This window comes from Carassius auratus, chromosome 13, assembly GCF_003368295.1.
Source record: "Carassius auratus strain Wakin chromosome 13, ASM336829v1, whole genome shotgun sequence".
Taxonomy (NCBI): Eukaryota; Metazoa; Chordata; class Actinopteri; order Cypriniformes; family Cyprinidae; genus Carassius; species Carassius auratus.
Window position 1 is genome coordinate 15,067,003 of NC_039255.1, and position 21,253 is coordinate 15,088,255.

At 38.1% G+C, this 21,253-nt stretch overlaps 1 protein-coding gene across 3 annotated transcripts in view; it reads right to left on the reverse strand.

The window, feature by feature from the left end:
• Positions 1-491: 491 nt before the first annotated feature.
• Positions 492-21,253, reverse strand: part of ppm1ba (protein phosphatase, Mg2+/Mn2+ dependent, 1Ba) — a 32,741-nt gene continuing 11,979 nt past the window's right edge. Inside the window, exons 1-6 of one of the 3 annotated variants that reach the window (XM_026278655.1) lie at positions 16,225-16,332; positions 7,835-8,704; positions 7,616-7,733; positions 5,426-5,537; positions 5,109-5,166; positions 492-1,786 (exon numbers count right to left, since the gene is read on the reverse strand). In XM_026278655.1, the coding sequence (XP_026134440.1) occupies positions 1,757-1,786; positions 5,109-5,166; positions 5,426-5,537; positions 7,616-7,733; positions 7,835-8,689 (1,173 nt within the window). In that variant the 5' untranslated portion in view covers positions 8,690-8,704; positions 16,225-16,332 and the 3' untranslated portion in view covers positions 492-1,756. Of the gene's footprint in view, positions 1,787-5,108; positions 5,167-5,425; positions 5,538-7,237; positions 7,455-7,615; positions 7,734-7,834; positions 8,705-16,224; positions 16,333-21,253 lie in introns of those variants that run through there. The other 2 variants (XM_026278654.1, XM_026278656.1) reach the window with 2 other exon arrangements.

The window sequence follows — 21,253 nt, forward strand, 5'->3', positions numbered from 1 at the left end:
CACCCACAGTCTGCTCACTGACCATACGATGCATATCGCACACAAAACTTGAAAGCACTTTCTCAGTCTAAAAAAAATTGTAATCTAACGTACAACACTTTGTTTAATCGCTTCACAAAAAAGTCAAGTTTCTAAGGTCCAAGGCTGATTGAATGATTGCTTTGATTAAATAATCATTACATTTGCCAACTTTTGCTAGAGACATCAAATCTGTTGTCACTTAACAGGTCATGTAGATCAGCACTGTATATTCAGCTTTGTTTACTCAGAAATACAGATCACAACATCTATACATACATATTTTTGTATTTTATGGCCAAACTTTCACTAAGAGAACCATAATTTGAAATAATTTCAGTCTATTATTGCACTATCACCTCCTAAAATGCACACAAAAACAAATCAACCAGCAGCGGTCTGCTTTACGTTCAGTCAGACAATTTCTTGCCGTCCAGGCCTTTTCCAATGTGATTAAACATGAGGAGCAAGACTGCTTTTCCTGAATCTTTATTGTTCTGCTTAACATCACCTTTCAGGTTCTGAGGCCAGTGAGTACTATAGTCCATTTACTGCTGAAAATATATATATTAGCAAAACCAACATTACACTTGCATGATGAACCAGAAAATATTCTGTGAATTCATCACAAAGCTAGTATTTTTATGATCGGCTAACCAAAACAAAAAACACCACTTCACAATATACTCTTGAGGGGAAAAAAAAGAAGGCAGGTTGCTGTAAGTTCACATCTGCATTGTGAAAGTGAGGGCTGATACGGAAGAAGACAGAGATATAATACAGATGGGGAGCTGAGAGAAGCTGCGTGGCTTTGGTGGGTACTTACAATCCCTTTTAGCCAACATCACCCACAGTTCTTGGGGGTCTGGGTTACACAAGTACATCAACATATCTCAGTGTGTCTAAAGTAATTCACACAATGTGGCACGCTCATCGGTCACCACCAACACAACTCTATTGCTTCACATGTTAAGCCACAAAGAACGTCAAACTTGGGAAAAATAAAAAATATATATATGAATTTATATATATTTCTCTCTATATATTCTATATTCTCTGAAACAGCAGGATTAAAAAGCTTATAACAACCAATCAAGTGATAACCTGCAAAACGAAGCAGAGTCGAGTCCGAGGTTCTACCTAAAGGTCAGTCAGTGCATGTGAAAGGAAAGATGCAAAAGGCCGACAAGCTTTCCACGCAGGCTATGTAGTAATGGAGCAATTCTTTAAAACATGATCCACACGCATTCATCAGTCAATATATCCTCAATTAAAGCCAGTGATGATCCATAACCCCATACCAAGGGCTGCAGTGGTCTCACGTAGCCAAGTTTCTCAACTGTATCCTGGCCCCAGGGCATCTGGCGTTAACAAACCTCTCTTGAATTCGCAGATGACTTGAAAAGGCACCACAGCACGTACGTGGGTCCATCTCCCAAAACATCCTCCGTTTCAAAAAGAACACCCACAGCCACCACAAAAAAGTGAGAAAAAGAGTTTTTTTATTGTATGATGTATTTTGTTATTGTTGTGTTTAAGTTTGTTTTTAAAACTGGAACTCCATTCTTTCCCTCATATAATAGAAAAAAGTATGTTTGTAATGCTTTTGGTTGTACTGTTTCTCCGTTGTGTTGTGACTCTTGAAAGAATGTCCGTTGAATCTCTTGGTTTCACTGGAACAAAAGAAACATGACTAATGTCTTGTGTAGAAAAGGTGCTCTTTCCTCCGGTGGGACGACTACCACGGGTCCTCCAGGTCAGCAGCACTCTGCAGAGAAACACCACAAAGAGAAGACCATCAGCAGGCAAAGGCACTCATCTTTGACTAATTTAATTATTAAATACACTACTGGTTAAATGTTTGTGGTTTGATTTTATTGTTTTTTTTCATAAATCAAGGATGCATTATTGTTTAAAAGAGACAGGTAAAAACAATGTCACAAAAGATTCTAGCAAATAAATGCTGTTATTTTAAACTTTCTGTTCATCAATCAAACAATCATTTATATATATGTGTGTGTGTGTGTGTGTGTGTGTGTGTGTGTGTGTGTGTGTGTATTAAGCAGCACAACTGTTTTCATAATTGAAGATAATATCATTGAAGGATCATTGGCTGCTGAAAATTTGGCTTTACCATCAATAATAAATTACATTAAAATATAAAACAGTTATTTTAAATCGTAATTTCACAATATTACTGTTTTATTTGTATTTTTGATCAAATAAATGCATTCTTACTAAATGCATACTGAGAAAAAAAAAATCTAAACTTGGACCTACAGAAACATTATTTAGCACAGGTCAAATCCTTTTTATTAAAATATACATTGAATGTTTCAGGATGTACAAACAATTATTCAGCAAAGTATATGTTCTCTCAACGATATATTTTAATGTCTATCAAGTCCTAAACCTTTAAACTACAAATTAAAAATGAACATTACACATTTAAAACAATCTCATTTTAATTTCACAATTGCCCCCAACCTTTTTGTGATGCAAAAAAAATGCATTGTCCCTGGTCTCCCAAATGCTCCATTACAGCTAACCATTACAATGATTACTCAACCCTGAAACCAGAATGGTGCCGTTCTTGTTTTATTTGCAGTAGATTTAATAATTTCTTCACTCGAGATCACATAATAAACTGTTATACAAGGCACAGACACAATTCAGAGAAGGAAAGGCAATGGGATTATCAGTTTTTGGATTCTTAATTTTTTTCCTTTTCCTCTACCATTATGTTATTTTCTACTCTTCCTTCCCAGCAGACATCTGCATCAAAGAAAAGAAATATGCATGTGCAAAGCATCAACATGAAAGATTGTGGAAAACTGATCCAGACCCTTGTAAAATGGCTAATTAGAGATTAGAGAGTAATATGTTGGTCCCTAATATGATTACTTTTCAAAGACACATCCAAGTAAGCCATTTCTTGACAGTAAGTGCAAGTCATCTGCATTAATTGACAGTAACATGGTTGCTTTGGTAATGAAAAAAAAGGGGGGAAAAAAACAAGAATAATCTACAGGGCTTTGAATATTTAACAAGTAGAGTATAATATAACTATACTTTGAGTTTGGTCACACTGCAACCAGCCACAAAACCAGCAACTAAATACATGCAAAATTCCCTCTTCTGATGCATTCATAAGATCAGTACATATGGGGTAGATCTGGTGATTTTCCACCAAAATGTTCAAACAAACTGTTCAAAAATGTTCAACAGTCAATCTTTCTGCAGAAAACATTAGTATCAATTAGTAATCAACTTACCAAATGAAACAGCTGGGCTGCATTAATCAAAGGGTGAACACACATCATTATTTCTATTAATTTGTAGTATCCTCTTAATGTGCCTTAATATGTTTGTTCTTACGAATACAATCCTTGCTTTATACATTTGATCAAGAATATCAATTACAGCAGTTATATAACTTAAAAACGGTTCATCTTGCTGTGAAAAACAGGTTATGGTTCTATAAAAAATGAGGGGTGGACTACACACTACACACTGTCACTGGCTATCACTGAGAAACAAGGATCTCGTCTACTCATCTCGACAAGCCAACAAAACATCACTGACTGAAGAGAACTAGGGATGTCAAAAGCACCAAGATGATACTGAAAATTAAATATAAATGCTGTCAAACAGAACTGGTTTTACGTTAATAAAACAAATCTATCCTTTCATTAGTTTCTTTATGATAACTAGAATGATTGCTTGGAAATACTAGACTTTCTTTGAGATATTTTTTTATACGTGACCATACTATTTAAAATTTGGGGTTGAGAAGACATTGTAACGTCTTTTACTTACCAAAGCTGCGATTATTTGATAAAAATACAGTCAAAACAGCAATATTTTTACAAGTATTATTACAGTTTAAATAAACTTCTCTATTTTAATATATTTTCAAATGTCCTTCTTTCAGCAGCATCTACTCCAGTCTCATAATCCGTCAGAAATCATTCTAATATGCTGATTTACTGATCAATAAACTTTTTTGATTACCATCGTTGTTGACAACAGTTATGCAGCTTAATATTTTTGTGGAAACTGTGATACTTTTGAGCTCACAAAAACTGCATTTATTTGAAATAGAAAACTTTTGTAACATTATAAATGTATTTACTGTGTCATCAAATTACATATAAGTAATAAAAAAGCACAATTTCTTGGGACAAAAAAAACGCATTACAGACCCCAAACTTAAAGGTAGAGCACATTCCATTGTTTTAATTTAATTTGTTACATTTATTTTTTTAAGTATATTACTTAAATTAGATTTTACTTTGGTATCAAAAGTGGTATCAAGAATCCTGAAATCTCTCTGCCTCTGATATAGGCTACTGACATTTTGGTATCGTGACAACCCTAATGAGAAGAGTCCAAGATCGTAGAGAACACAATCTCTCTCTCTCTCTCTCTCTCTCTCTCACACGCACACACGTTCATGTTCATAGGTACAAACAACAGCACAGGTCAACAAATGCAGGCTTTACAACATGAAACCCTAGTTCACTTTTGCAAGATCACACATTAAGCAGCGGCATCATCATCATGAGACATCGCTAAAGAGTTCATGACAGCATAAAAAGGTAATAAAATAACATGCTTGGGTGCTCACTAATCAAGTCTTATTGGTCTTATTGGTTACAGGCTGATAGATCTCAGTTCATCACCTTGTTGGGAAGTATTAGGAGCGTTCGTGATATGGCGATCTCAACCGCTGTGCTTTGGGGCAGAGGATCATTTGAATGAGTTCATTACACCTGTGATTTGAGCAGGATGTTTCACAATCAGCAGTAAATAAAGGAGGGAAGCAGGCGAGTGGGGTGGAGAGAGCAAACACTCGGTATTGAGAAAGTAACACTAAGTGATTTGCAGATGATGGATGTTAATACCAGGTATAAATGGGTAAAGTGAGCAGGTTGCAGAACAAGGCTATGTCTCATGATGAGATGAGTCCAATACATCAAGGGGAAGTTGACATTTCTACATTTTTAATGGTAAGACCAGGGGCTAAATGTACTGCTGTCGCCATACCAGGATGTTCAACACCTAAAAAGCTCTCTATTCATACTCACACCATCCTCTTCTCTTTGGGGGTTCAAACGGTTGTACACTGCTTCAATAACACTGTGTCTGTAAAGAAACACAACAGCCAAGATATTAGAAAAAAATTTTAAGATCTTTGAGTAAACTGGAATACAGGGTTTAAAGGTTAAAGATAAAGATTCAAGCAGGACAAGCTGGATTCTGGGCCAAGTCTACTTGGGACTAAATCAGCAAACTTTGTTAGCATTCCAGATCCTTGAATATTAGACTCTTTACCCTGTGTCCCATAAACATGTTTGTGCAGATGTGAGCCTCTGTGTGGTTTGTAACCATGATAATTACGTACTTGCTGGCCAGGCCGCCCCCTGGTGGGAGACTGGGGATGCTTTCTTGGGACAGGCTGCTCATGACATGCGCCAGCTCAGGCACACCGTCTTCCCCTGCTTTCAATATGAGCTCTGATTAGGAAACAGAAAGAATAAAGCACAGGTTAAAGCTTGCTAAATAAGTATTTGACTGCTCCATTTAATGGAACACTACAATGCATGCGGGACAACTTGGTGTATATGTGAACTACTTTATCTGTATGAAGATATGAGCAATGCATTGTGGATACTGCTAGTGTAGAGAATTGGAGTTAACTGGTATTATATTTAAAAAGAAAAATGGGAGATAAAGACTTAAAGAAAAAAACAACAAAAACACAGAGGCAAGAGTGGGACTCTGGAAGGAAAGCCTGTGGCCCAGTTGGGCTGCTCTGGGCCGCTCTGGGCCTGTTGCCAGTTAGATGTTCAGCCAGCACATTCCTCACCAGAGCAGCAGTGCCGATGACTCCCTCAGGCCCTCTCAGCACCCAGCCAAACATTACAACAACGTTAAACAAACCTTCGCCCAAAGCTCAAGGCTAAGAGTTTACATAACCCCCAAATCCCCACAAAACCGACAACCACTTGCCAGAATATATCCAATGTACAAAACAGCAAGGAAAGGCCAATGGGGGGAAAAAAAGCAAAAAGAAAAAGTGTCAGGCTTTCGAGAGATAATAAACTAGGAAGAGAGAAAGATTAAAGGGGTGGAGACAGGATAGCATGTTTAAGACCAGAGAAGAAAAGGTGTGGGGGAATGGGACATTTCTCTTTAATAAAATGCTATAATTCTTTTTGAATTATTTGTTTTTGAATTTTAATACACCGGTTGCACTGTATGTTTGTTTCTCCGTAAATGCTTGCAGCAAATCGAATGGAATTGAGATTGAGCATTGCTGAAGGAAAGTTGTGTAGGAAACACTGAAATATATATATATATATATATATATTAGGGATACACGATCATGATTTTTCATGGCCGATTCAGTTACCGATTTTATTTTTACATGCAAACTGGCCGATTCCGAAACCGATTTTAAATCTTTAAGCAACAAACAAGAAAGAAGGAAAGTGTGCATAAACTAGATGTTTATTTGGTATTTAATAGGCCAAACTGGCTTTTGGCTATTGAAAGCAATAACAGTAACCATCTGAAATTAACGGCAGTATCTGCACAGTAAGCAGACTACATTCAATACAAACATAGATGTTACAGACACCAGCATTTAGCTTTTGTTTTTGAATTGGGTTGAAACTACAGAGAACTGGCCTTAAATTAAAAGATTAACTTTAACCATGTAAAATTAAAGGCAATAACTGCATAGTTCTACAGTCCAAACACCTAAATCAACACATAATCAGCATCAGCATTCAGTATTTTAGTTTTTAAATTTGGTTTTACATTTAAAACAAGGTCTTTACCAGCGAGACTAAATAAAAGTATGCTATTTAAATATTATTCCAAAATGTTAAAATCAAATAATGTTGGTGCGAATAAAACAAAGATGGCATTCATTCATCCAATACATTTAAAAAAAAAATTAAGATAATGATTCCCATGTATCTTTTTTTTACTTGAGCCAATGAAAAATAAATAACTATTGTCTCAAGTTAAAAGATATAGATGTGAATCATTACCCTAAATTTTTTTAATTGAATGAATGAAACACTTTTTCAGTTTAAAATCAAATTCAGTCGATATAATTTTAAGGTAAAATAAAAATAATCATCCTATACAGAACTGACGTTTACTTCTGGCTTTTCAAACATGTATGCAAGTTCTACTTTACAAAAAAAAAAAAAATCAGCTTTGTCACGGTTTAGTCCGTTTCGTTTCTCATCTAACACGTGAGAAGTTGAATTGCACATCCCTTCACTGTCTCTGTGTGTGCAGGGCGCGAACTTCAGTGCACCCTGAAAAGGGACTCTAATTTTGTGCAGTCCTCTTCCTGCTATCTGTGCCTCAGACCTATAGCTCTGCACTTCCAGTGCTGATCGGCTGCCCGTGTCCTGCACACAGATGACATGATAGTGAATGATTACAGTGCAGCCTGTGCACGCGGGAGCACTTCAGAAAAAAACGGCCGAAAAAAGACTAAAAAAAACGGTCCAAAAAATGGTGGACAAACTAGGCATCAACTGGCCGGCTAATGAGTTCTTCTGTTCCTCACCTTCCACACGTGACTCAAGGTACTTGTCCAACTCCGCATCTCTCTTTACCGCCTCCTCTGACTCCTGGGGTGCATGTGGCAAACAGACTAATACAATACTCATATTATCTCGACTTCCCTAAAGGAGAAAAAGAAGAAAAAACTAAATAATCTCACCTGAGGATAAAACATTCATGCCAAGTAGAAAGCTGTCATTCAAGTGAGAGTAAGAAACAGTACCTTATGTAGACAGGTATCTACAACCTCATTGCACTCTCTCTCTAGGTCATCTGTCACCTCCAGCCTCGATCGCACAAAGGCACACAGCTCCTCATTGCTCATCACATCCCAAATACCATCACACGCCAGCACCACAAATTCATCCTCCGCATCTGACCGAGCGATTTCGAATACTTCAGGCTCTGGTGACACGAGCTGCTCTGTGGGGCCCTTGCCCTCTACACACTTGTAGTCATAGTCACCCAGTGCTCGGGATACAGCCAGCGATCCGTTAACCCTCTGGATCATTACAGAGCCACCTGCATTCTGTATACGCTCCTTCTCCCGTGGGTCGCAGGGCTTATGGTCCAGCGTGGAGAAGCAGACGTGCGCGTTGCGGCAGAGAAGGGCACGTGAGTCCCCACAGTTAATGAAGTACAGATGTTCTGGGGAGAGCAGCACAGCCACAGCAGTAGAACCGCTGCGGTCCATGCCATTTCGCAGGTCTGTGAAGCTGCGCATGTGTTCATCAATCCTCAGGAAGCCGGCACGGATACCTCTCTTCACCGCTTCTATGGCTGGTGTCTCGGGTGCCGAAGCTCCAGCCTTCCGCAGTTCATCTGCTGACCCCGCAGCGACGATATGTTCCAACAGGTGTTTGGAACAGTAGTTAGCGACACGCGAGCCGGCATGCCCATCATAGACAGCGAAGAAGGACCAGTCGTCCAGGCCATGTGGGAGGCCTACGGCTGCAGTGTGTGCATCCTCCATCTCCACTCTCCATCCTTGCATGCTGCTGAGGGCAAAACGCAGGCCGTTCCCATTCCCGTGCGCATTGTATTTCTCTGTTTTGGGCTTATCTAAAAACGCCCCCATGGCTCAGGCCACCGTCTGCAGAGACAGAGAAAAAAAATCATAGTAGGTACACAAGACCGATTGAAAACCATGAAAAACACATTTTTGGGGGTTTCAGCACAAAAGAAACACTGAAACATCTTTTAAAAGCTTCATTAATAAGTGTGATCGCTAAAGCTTAAATGCATAAGCTAACATTAAGCATCCCTTCACACTCCGTCAAAGCTGTAAAGGCATACCAAGTGCTGCTTTGGACATGAAGATTAGAGAGAGAAAAAACTACTCACGTACGGTCCAAAAACACCCACTGCAGGGTGAATACAAAATGTGGAAGATTTAGTCTTAGTGCTCAATAGACATTTCTATTAAAAACAAACTCTGAGTGAAATAAACATGTAGAGATTCTTGGCCCTTCAACCATAAAGTGGGTGTAGCTTCTGAAAATCAACAAACTGCAGCCCAGATAATTCAATTGGCTGTGTAGCGCTGTTTTACTGCTATAGGAGTGTATCCTGCAATGCTATAAAGAAAAAGATATTTTACACGGCTCTATGAAAGTAGTGCAGTGCTGCTTCATTGCTGAGGTAAATCAAACTGCTGGTGAATCAAATTCTGCAGGCAAAATTTTATTATTGAGAGTTAAGCTGCATATTTGATCAATTTGCCATGGTACAACATTTTATGGCCATTTATTTGTTCAGTAGGCGTAGAAAAAAAAAAAGTGGAAAATCGCCCAATGAGGGTTTGTTTTATGATTTCGACCGGCTGTATATTATACCTAACACATTGTGTCCCGTTTAAGAACAAATCATATGACCGGTGTGATTTTTAAAAGAAAAAGAAAACTCAGAATACATGACAAAATATAAAATTATAGAACTACATGTGAAAATCAGGTTTGAAAGATAAACTTCAGTTTTGTCCTCTTAATAACAAGTTTAATAGCTTTCTATTTTAAATGTTTCACGCTGATAAAAGTAAAAAAAAAAAAAACATTATAATAAAGCATCTAAATATAGGGCTGGGTATCGAAAATTATACTTTTTTAGGCACTGACCGAATTGCCTCGATACCATCTAAAAATATCTTGTCGTTCAATAATGAATTTCGATTCCTAAGTGAATAATCTAGTCAACATGAGTGAGCTTATAAGTAGTGATTGACCGAAAAAAATTTTTGTTTAGTTATTTACAGCCGATGCCGATTTTTGGAAAGCAGTGGGTCTGATAACCAATATAAAGCCTTTTATTTTTTTATATGACAATGGATTAAAAAAATAAATTTGTAAAATAAACATTTATCATTTAGATGACAAAGTATTTTTTACAAACAAAATATCATTGAAAATGAAGTAAACACTGTAACCTACAGGGCACTCAGTATTCTGGGAAGTTTGTGTTCATTGAGAATCATATTTTTCAAATGAAGCAAGGGTAACAATCATTTTACTTGAATTGTAAATGTTACATCATGAAAATGGCATGAATGTGTCAGTGGGCAAATGCATAAAGTGCAGCATAATTTGAAATCACGAGTTTAAATTTTAAAGCATTTAATTCGCACCGACCGACCATCACACAGAGAACATGCGATCATGCTGGATACATATGCACACTTCACAAGATCTCACAGCATGATTCGACTAAGTTTGCAAGGTTTGTGAAATTAAATATTTATTAGTCATTCAAAGATTTGTTTAAACTATATAAATTGTGCGACGAGTCAGCTGCCTCCACCCTGATTATCATCGGCACACTGTCCTAAATCGGCACCCTTCACCAGGCTCCCAACAGGAGTGGGTGTGTGTGAGAGGAGGGACGCTGGACGAGTCAGGGCTAGTCAGGGCTGGCGGCGTGTGATGGGGCACACCTGATGTAAATGGAGCCTCATCACCGCCGCCATTTAAAAGCCCAACGCACCTCTCCTCAAGAGACCAGTCTTTTCCCGAGCATGCACACTGGTGTCCTCGTGGGTCCAGCAGCGTGCGTTGAGACGTGAGCTGCTGGACCCATGATCCGGATGAGAACCACACCTGTTTACATGGCCAGGATGCCAGGCCGTCCATCATCTGCAAGCGCTGCGGCAGACGAGCAGGATGTGACCACTTGAAGAGGCCGCCACCCCTCGCTCCCTGGACCGAAGAGGGGAGCGCGTGCGGCTGATGGACTCCGCCCCTTACCTGGACTCTTCCTCCATGAACACTGCCTGACCCATACGAAGCCCGCAGCACGACGAGGACTCCAGATCCCCTGTTTATTTTGGACACTTTCCCCCTTTGGCCATTTGTATTCCCTCTTTATTTTCTGTTTATAAAAGGCTCTCCGAGGCGTGAGGCCAAGCCCAGTGTGTCAGTTGTTGGCTCCTCCCGTTACTATGCATGTTTGCTTAATGCTGAAGGCAAACAAGAAAGTATTATAATGTTTGCTTTTCTATTACTAATAATATAAAAACATTATAATACTTTCTGTATACATTAATTCCTTTAACCATTCTATCTGATTATAAGAACATTAACAATATCATTTCAATACATAATTTACAACAACATAACATTTTCTTAAGAAACAATCATTATTCAAAAGCATTCAAGAAACAACTACAGTAGTGATGAAAATATACAATCTTTCAGTTAAATCAGTAATAAAAAAATTCTAAAAATCTTCCAGGAGAGACTTTAATAAAAATGTCTTGTTTTTTTGTTTTAAAATGAAAATAATCCTCATCCATACTGGCATTTCCACTGCGTTTCGGAAAAGATCTCCGTTAACATTACATGACCGAAAATGCATGCTATTTGACCATTCATGCACACTGTAGCATCATGCTAATCAAGACAGTTTAAAAGATTTAGACTACTTTAATCAAAACTCGCTTTAAATCACTACTGTTTTTAATAACTTCATATTGCAATCTAATGTGGGTATTGGCCGTAATAATGTTGCTGAAATATGCTATTTGTAGCCTTTTAGCGCTTTAGTGTGACCTTAGTAGGGCTCATTATTTCACCTGTTGTACACGAACAGTCCGCGAGGTGTCAAAAATTGCCAGCACGCGGGGAGCCCTCGCTGACTAAAATGACAATGCAGACAGTGCATGGACACGGACAGCCTAAGTATATTTTGGCATTTATCAGTGGCGCATGAGATGCGATGACAATGTAAGTGTCATTGCATTATAATTTTTTTTGTTAGCCTATCCAGTTGAAGCCACTAGATGCAGCGTTGCTGCAATGTTCTTTCAAAATATTGCGGAAAAACAGAACATCAATGTTGGAGAAGATCTGGTTTACATCAAAACTTAAACCAAGCCAGTCACACAGAACGCATATTTTGTGCATTTTCTATCACTGTTGCACTCGCGTGTTGCACAAGAGAGCAAGTTCAACTTTTTTAAAACGACTATAAGGTGGGTTTTTCCCCATCCCACTGCCTGTCATGTTTTTAAATGAAAAATGTACTCCGTGTAATTGGTTTTCCACCCTTTGTATTAAACTATGCATAAATACATGACGCTGTTTTGTTTATAGTTGTTTAAGTGACTTAATTATAATTGGTAATATCTTGCTCGATGCACCCACTTGTGGCCTCAGGAGAGAAGCTAAAAGATCTTTCACCCTAACTGAAATTATGCATTCTAAGTTAGAATTTTGATAATAAGTAAAAAAATCAAATTTAGTTTTTCAGCCATTTTGACAGCCCTAGAACTTAGTGCTCTCATTCTTCTGTGATTGCCTTACACTGTGTACGACCCGGTATATGTGCGTGCTTTCACACACAACCCCTGAAGATCCCGTAACGACAAGTGACATCAGCGCGTGACGTGTAATGTACGAGTCGACAACGCTTGGCACATTATACTTTAAGTGAAGCAAGCAAACGATCTCTGCTTCAGCGCGGAAAGTGAGGAACTAACTGATCTCTGCTTCATTACAGTTTGCACATGTGTTTTCGTCGCAAATGTTGATCTTCCTTCAAAACAGCCGGTAAAAGAGTCGCGCGTCATCACTTCGATACCGAATTAGATCTGGCTTTTGTTCACACAGCGCTCGTTCCGGATCGATTACCGCAATGTTACTATGTCCCAGACCCGGTTTCGATTCGGTAATCAATTCCGGGACGTGGTTGCTTTCACACAGAAGGCGACCAGGCAATGTTACGGGAATATTGCGGGTCCGACGTGCAGTGTGAAAGGGGCTTAAATGTTATTCATCACAACAGTAGTGTAACTGCAAGAGACGTGATTGCAGAGATTAAACTTCTCACCCAGCAGGAAGAAAAGATTTGCTTTCCTCAGATTACACAAATTCAAGCTGGGACGTGTAGCTGTCTGGACTACTTCTATTTTCCAGATGAATCATACTAGACAGTAACAGACAATTCTAATAATATTTATTTTTAATCAAAACTGAATTTTGCTTATCTTTTGCTGAGATGAGGCACTTGGTTACTGTGGTGAGAGTAACAGATACATGGAAGCTCCATTCAGAACCTATGCAGCCATGCAAAACCACACATGCTTAAAAAACAGCTCTGATTCAGTGAGGAACAGATGAATCCAAGGATCTATTTACAGAATAGAGTGAAAGTGACCCTATTTACTCATGCTGTGGTGACCTCAGTATCAAAGGTTTAATGCAACAACGCTAGCAGAGTTCTGGAACTCAGAGCTCACAGTCAGCCAACAGTCAAAGCAGGTCAGCCACACTGCCAGATCAGTCACACAACAGCTCTTTTTGACCACAGGTTACAGCTTCAATTCTCAGCAAACATTGCATGTGAACAGAATTTCTCTTTTTTTTTTTTTTTTTTTTTTTACAATTCTAGGCCGAAATAAGGACAGATAGCTAACTTGCAAAAAAAAAAAAAAATTGACTCAAGTTCTCTGCTATTCAGGTGCAAACAGACCAAACTAACATGCCTTTCAAATAACAAACAACAAGAATGGTGGAGAGAAAGAAGGAGGAACAATCCATATACAGTCCTATTTTTCTAAAAAAAAAAACAGACTACACTGCTGGTGCTGCATGTTTGTATATAAGTATTTCTTTTTTTGTATCACATTCAGCTCAGTTAGGCATACAAAAAAAAATTATATATATATACACATATATAAGGACTGCTCTGATCACGATCGGCCGATCGTTATGCGCATCTCGTCAGTAAAGCCGGTTTTCTAATCAGCGGTAAAATTCCATCAGGTGCGTGACTTCACATAGAGCAGCTGTTACTACACAGAGCCATTGACTACGTTTACATGCAGCCAATAACCCGTTCAAAACCGGGTTATAAGCAATAACCCGGTCACGCACGGCCATGTAAACACCGGAAAAACCCGGATATGCTCATATCCCGGTTTTTAAAAACCGGGATATTATACCTGGGGTACCCCTTTTCTAACGCGAATATTTGGTCTTGTAAACGCGTTTCGGCATATCCCCATCAAAATGTGTGTTCTGCGCATGTTCTATTCATAAGGAATCTTGGTGTTTTGAGTCTTTGGATACAGGAAGAAGAATCGGAAATGACGCATATTGCGTATTACATCCAGACGCTAACCGTGCGTCGCTGTTTACATCGGGATATTGGCGACTGATTACACATTCCATGTATACAGGAGTAACTCTCTCTGCTCACGCATGTAAACGGGTTATCCCGAATGTTTCAGAAACCCAAATAGTGACCTTAACCTGACCATAACCCGAATTTTAACAGCATGTAAACGTAGTCATTGTTAACTGAGAAGCTACACAAATCCACGTTCATTGTCAGCGTTTATGTTCAAGCCTACGGTTTACCTGGGCTCATTACACTAGCACAGAATCAGTTCAGAATCAATCACCAAAATAATCAGTTCGGTTCAGTTCGGTACCATTTTAATAGTATCGAAATGACACTGGTAACGTAAAAAAAAACAAAAACTATTAACCCCAAAAAAAAAAAACTATTTTCACATTAAGGGTGTTCGTGTGCCAATTTGTCTTACTGGGAACATTTTGATGACAAATTCTGCTATTCACCTTTATTTCTCAGTGTGGTGAAATTAAACTATGGATCCAATCAAGAGATTACATGGTCAAGCTGACCTGACAAAATGCAAAAGGGTCTAGAATCTAGATGACACACATATGGGATCCTGGTTTGTACCAGAGACCTCGCTATCGCTCAGCAAGCTGCAATCTAGTCATGTGGTATGCAATGATGTCACAGAACAGCATGTCTGAACTGGCCACACCTCACGCCTACTGCACTATAAATAAACCCAGATAACATTGCATGCAAACCCCCATCCATTTACCCAGATCCTGAGACTTCAGCTAAAGCTCAACCTCTCAAGTTTTCATCAACGGGAAGCTAGGACCATGTTCACCATAAGAGCTCACATGTATCTCAAGTATATATGGGTTATTCCATCCCAAAATAAAGGGAACTGAAAAGGCACATTGTCACTCCTACTGGAAAAAATAAATAAATAAATACACATTCAGTGTTATGCACACACACACACTAAACTTAATATCTACACTACACATGCACAGTGTTTATACACCTAAACAAATTAAGGCTTAGACCTGAATCCTTCCAAATGTAAACTGACCTTAAATTACATTTTGGTAATATAATAAAAAAAAAAATAATATAATAAAAAAATAATATAAAAAATAAAAGCGAGCAAAATGTTGTCCAAAGATCAGTTTTTGTTCCAAGAAGCCACAATATGCCTGAGCTGAGACACTGAGGTTTTTGAGCAGCCCTGTATAACCAAAACAATTTTGTAAGCCATGAAACAGACGTTAGCTGTGGTTAAACCAAGCTAAATAAAAATAAACAGGTAGTTTTGCTCAAAAAGAAAAAATAGTCAATCAACTTCCAACGGACCACTTGACATGGATTAACCTATATAAAAATACATTATAACAGTAAAAATAATCAAATAAGTATACTTTGAGTACTTTAGTATAAACGATAGTGTTTCATTGGAAACCGCTTCTAGCACCTGTGCACTGACTCCTGATTAGCCACGCTTTGATCATGCTCTCTGTTTAGCATCACAGTAAATGAAAAAGGCCCTGATGATAATAACTCATTGCCTATGAATGCACATGAATTCAGAGGGTACACTTTACCTTAACACTAAAACAAATAAAACGGATCCTGTAGAGACGGGAAGTGGGATAGTCCTCTGAAGAGTGTTTCAATGTTGGGATTCATCAAAATGAAAAACAGCCTGGTCCTCATCGACTCTATATTTCAGACCACCTGTGCCCAATGTTGACTTTTTATCCACCATCACCCTCATCATTATGAATCGTGATATCTTCGTTACAGACAGGTAAAAGGCATTGTGGCCAATGAATTTTAAAAGGTCAGCACTGACCAGTCAGTTCAGGCGGTCACCCAGATTGTATTTTCATAACAACCACCTTTTATCAAACGGGAACAAATCTAAAGCCTGACAACAATCCTAGGCTGACTCCAGGAATTCTATTAATATCCCACATTACCAGCTCAGTTCGCTAGCATGGTGAGTCAGTTTGTGACCATCAAAATGATCCTTACCTGACCTAATGTTGGCCTGCATTCAAGAGTTAGAAATCCAGATGACAAGTTGCTCATACAAGATTTCCACATTCCAATGAAGTGAAGAGAGCAGTTCAACACTCCTGAGATCTATGGCACTGCAATGATGTAACCATTGGACCACTGTCATATCTTCCGTTTCTATGCCTACAGCGCCTGGAGTGGCAGCTAAGAGTGGTTTCTATGGTAACAGAGAGCTTCAACAGGGCACTTCAGTGCATCTTTCCTGTGACCAGTCCCTTGGAATTGCAAGTTCAGTAGATACCTGACAAAAAAAACTAACAATGAATTTCATTCACTGAGCTGAAATCAGGAACAGCTGGCAAAGTGCAGATTTTGGAAATGAACAACTTTGTGAGGTGCTTACAATAACATGTCAACATATGTATTGCACACAGCTCCATGCCAACCATATGCTACTTGAAATTTTAACCCTTGTGTTATGTTGCGGGTCAATTTGAGACGTTTAGATTTTCTAGTTGTTGGAAATACTGGTTAACCTATGTTTTTTTTCTTGATATTTAGTGACCTTTTCTCATTTATCATCATGAACATGCTTGCAAAGTTTCAACATGCTGGTGTTTTTTGACATATACAAACAAAATTACTATTACGTTTGTGATGTTCGCGGGTCAATTTGACCCGAATATTTTAACGCTCTAAGGAAACTGTACTGAACCAAAATAATAACATTTCTTGGTTATATTTTGTTATTTTATTATTTTACTACTTTATGAAGCTAAAAAATGAGGATTTCCAAACTTATTTCAATACAGAAAAATATTTTGTAAGCCACAGATGGTAAAAATTACCTATCATTTATTTTTTTCAAGCTACCTGAAATATTAAACCTTTTTTTATTTTATTGATATTTTGTGACTTTCTCATTTATCATCATGGATATGCATGCAAAGTTTCAACATGCTGTTTTTTTTTACAAAATTAATATTAAATGTGTGATGTTCGTGGGTCAGTTTCACCCTTATAGACAGCCATTCAAAAGAAACTCTACAGATACAAAATAAAAACATTTATTTAATGTATGTCAGGGCATCAACTCCAGTTCTAAAGTGTAAGTGTATCTAAAAGTGCTCTAACCCTAATCAAACACACTTCAAAAACTAAATCATTGTGTTCAAAATTAATGGCAAATTACAAATGACAAACCTGAGCTACCCAAAGAGATTCTGAACATGGAGGGCAGAAACATGCATCTGGAGTCAGATCCACAGAAAATAAAGGAGTGAACACAGATGATAGGGGGAAAAAAATGGAAGAGATGTGAGGTGTGCCCATCCAAGCGCGACAGCAAAACCAGCACCATTTGTGTGAATTGCAAGAAATGAAAATGCCAAAAGCACACATTTGCTGTGTGCTCATCATGTCAAAAGTAACTTCATGACTTTATGAAATGAGTTTACAAAACAGCCAACTGAAGAAAATAAATATTTTCAGTATACAGCTACATTTAATTGTTCAGTTATGATGTTCTAAGAAAAAAGCAGCAAAAAAAATGTATATGCAAAACAAGTCAGCATACTGTTTATTTTCACATTTTGTCAAAACAAAATATCTTTAAAAAATGGTTAAAAAACATTTTCATTAAATCATACCTTCAAATATATATATTTTTTTTGTTTTCAGTTTGTACCTGAATCTTTGTTGTTTTTCATAGTGTGATTTTTGAGGAATTGTATTGAATCCAATTAGGGTCAATTTGACCCACTCCATAAAGGGTGTACACAGAAATCGAACAGTGCACAAGGGTTAAAGGCCAGTGTATCAAATGTCACTGTCCCTAAACAGGCATTGATTTGTAAATGGCTGAACTGGCCTTGTATTAGGGCTGCATGATGTGTTGTTCAAGCATCGATTTCGCGATGTACGAATCCACGATAGTCACATCGCAGGATGTGCGATGTAGGCTGTCATAGTTGATCCGTTATTCATTAACTGTACGGGCCAGCTGCTCCCCGGCCCATGACGAATGTGATTCGAGGAATAATTGCACAGCTTAACCATCATAGAGTGAAAGTTTATCATTGACAGGACTGAAAACCACATGCAAGTTTAACAGGGCAGAGAGAGAGAGAGCATGAGAGAGACAGAGAGAGAGAGCGAACGCGAGAGAGACAGAGAGAGTGTGCGCGAGAGAGACCGAGAGAGAGAGCGCGCGACAGAGAGAGAGAGAGAGAGAGCGAGCCGTCTTCAAACAACACATGCGCTGTATTGCTCCCTCTCCCTCGCGCATATTAATCAATTGACACGATGGTGTCGATGTTTAAATCATTTAAAATGAGAATGTAAGTGTGCTCACCCCATTTTTGTTTGTAAGAAAAAATATTGCAATATATATCGCAGAAAAAGAAAATATCTCAATGTCATTTTTTCCCCAATATCGTGCAGCCCTACCTTGTATTGTCTTGTTTATGGAGTCCTAAGGACAAACAAACTTATAACATCAATACAAGAGCAGCTGCATCATTAGTGCTTGGTTCACAGCCGAGAAAAAGTGTATTCTGGATGTATTTTAAGGGTATAATCACACCTGTCTTGTTTGGTTCGATTGAAACCAACATAAAGGGTTCATTTCCCCCTTTGGTGCGGATTTTTTAGGCAGTTGTAAATACAGCAATAGCACTCTGGTGCACACCAATCAACCAAACCAAGACCCAGCTGAAGACCCAGTTTTCTCAATTCAGTTCCAAACGAACTCTGGTATAGTTTAAGGTTTGAATATGATCATACCTCGATCCGATCCAATCGCAGAAAGCACTGCAACTTTTGAGTTAACAGGCTCCCGTTGTTGGAGTTGCTTTACCGGAAAGTGTTGTGTTAGCTACATTTGCTAACTTAGCCATTGAAAAATCTGACATTTGGGAAGATTGCTATATAGATCATAGCTACTGGGGAAGACACGTTAAAAATCATGTTGAGAGGGGTGGTTTTTACAGGCGATCACGCAGTTAGCTGACAACAGCAATCGCTTTCCTATGCGCGCTGTTTTTCACTTTCTTTATACCTAATCTGTAAAAAAAAAAAAACTGTACCGAAACTGTGACTCTAAAACCATGAAACAAACCGAACCGTGAAAAGTTGAACCACCCCTAAAAAAAATAAAAATAAAAAATTACACACACACACAGACATATTGAATGTATACTCTCACACTTTATTTGCTTCTATTTTAGAAAACCTAATGATAAACTTATTAAAAAAAACACAGTATAGCAGTCACACAATGGGAAAAAGCACAGCAACATGACGCATCTGGGACAATTAACAGGTATTACACACACCTGATCGAGTTTAATTCAAGCAGCATTACAAAACAGATTTAAAATCAGTAAATGGGCAAAAGTTTACTTCAAGAATGAACAAAAAGGCATAGATAAGTTTGAAGTTCGCGGTAGGGCTGAAACGATTCCTCGAGTAACTCGATTACAAAAAATGATCGAGGCAAATTCCTCTGCCTCGAAGTCGCTCTTATTTTATTTTAAATCTCACGTCAGGACACAACGCGATTACATCACCCACAAAGTAGAAGGAGACAAGCGCTGTGGCCAAAATCTCATACTGCAAGGAGTCATTAGTGTTTTGATTTGATGGCGCGGGCAAACGTAAAAGAGAACGTCATGGCATGTGTCCATTGCAAGATAGAGCTGGCATACCACAACTAGGGCCCTATGATTTCAGCGATGCAGAAAACGCGGAGGGCACAGCAAATTCCAGTCATAAAAATTGAATTTACAATTTAACGTGGAATGGCAGGGAATTTGCCAAATTTTGAATTCATTAATCAAAAATAGGTCATTGCACTTAAATCAAATCACTAAATGGACTAATAGCTGTAAATATTAAGGCGGAACAGTCTATTTAAATATGAAACCTGCATGTTCTGCGTGTCTGTGTTAATGAATGGTGCAGAAGCGCATCTTCCTTTATCACACACACTGAAGTGCACGTGACGCTCGCGGTAATTTCAGCATCTGCTGTCTCACTAAATAAGGACATGAACACATGAACAACATCTCCAGCACTACTCTGACAGTATCTTCATGAACATTTGACTGTTTACTTTTAGTACAATTAGCGTCACATCACATACACAGAACTGTAAAGGTACGTCAACCCGTCGAAATAAAAGTCTGACTAAAGACTATTGTTCAGCAGAATGTACATAGCCTACTACTACTACAAAAAAAAAAAAAAAAAAACATTATTATTTTTTTTTTTAATCACACATTTCTTCCATGTTTAATAGTAAAAACCCCTTTGTTTACGAAAAAGTTAAGTTAATGTTTAATTATTAAAATATCTTTCTTTCTTTCTTTCTTTTCTTTTAAACGCCATACCAGCTTCTAAGGCTATATTCATGGCGAGAATAAGATACAACCAATCAAAGGAAGGCTATAAAAGATGTTTTACATTTATTTCCTCTAGAAATCTTAGGACCATATTCGGATTCACTTGATTAAAAATTTTTCCAAAAGTATCAACGGAATAAAAAAGGTTTCTCACAGGGGCAGATGTAATACAATCTAGAAGGATATGTTTAATGGACAATGAATTCTGACAAAATGAACATTTTGGAGGATTTTCTCCTAAGAGTAAAAATTTATGTGTAATTTTTGAATGTCCTATTCTACATCGTGTATAGATGACTTGATTCCAACGATTCTCAAAACAGAGGTTAAGTTTTCTCTTCACATCAGGATTTATTTCATGCAACTTATTATTTAGACATTGATCCCATTCTGATTGCCATTTATTTCTGATGTATTCATTTATCGTTTGTTTTAAGTCTGTAAAAGGTATAAAACTATTTACTAATTCTGCGGATAGTGCTTCTTTTGCTGCACTGTCTGCTTTCTCATTTCCAGCAATTCCTGAGTGTCCAGGTACCCAGCAAAAGTAGATGCTAAAAGCCTTTGATTTGAGCATTGATAATTTAACGAAGATCTTGACTACTGTTGGATGATCAGTTTTCAAACTTTCCAGTGAATCC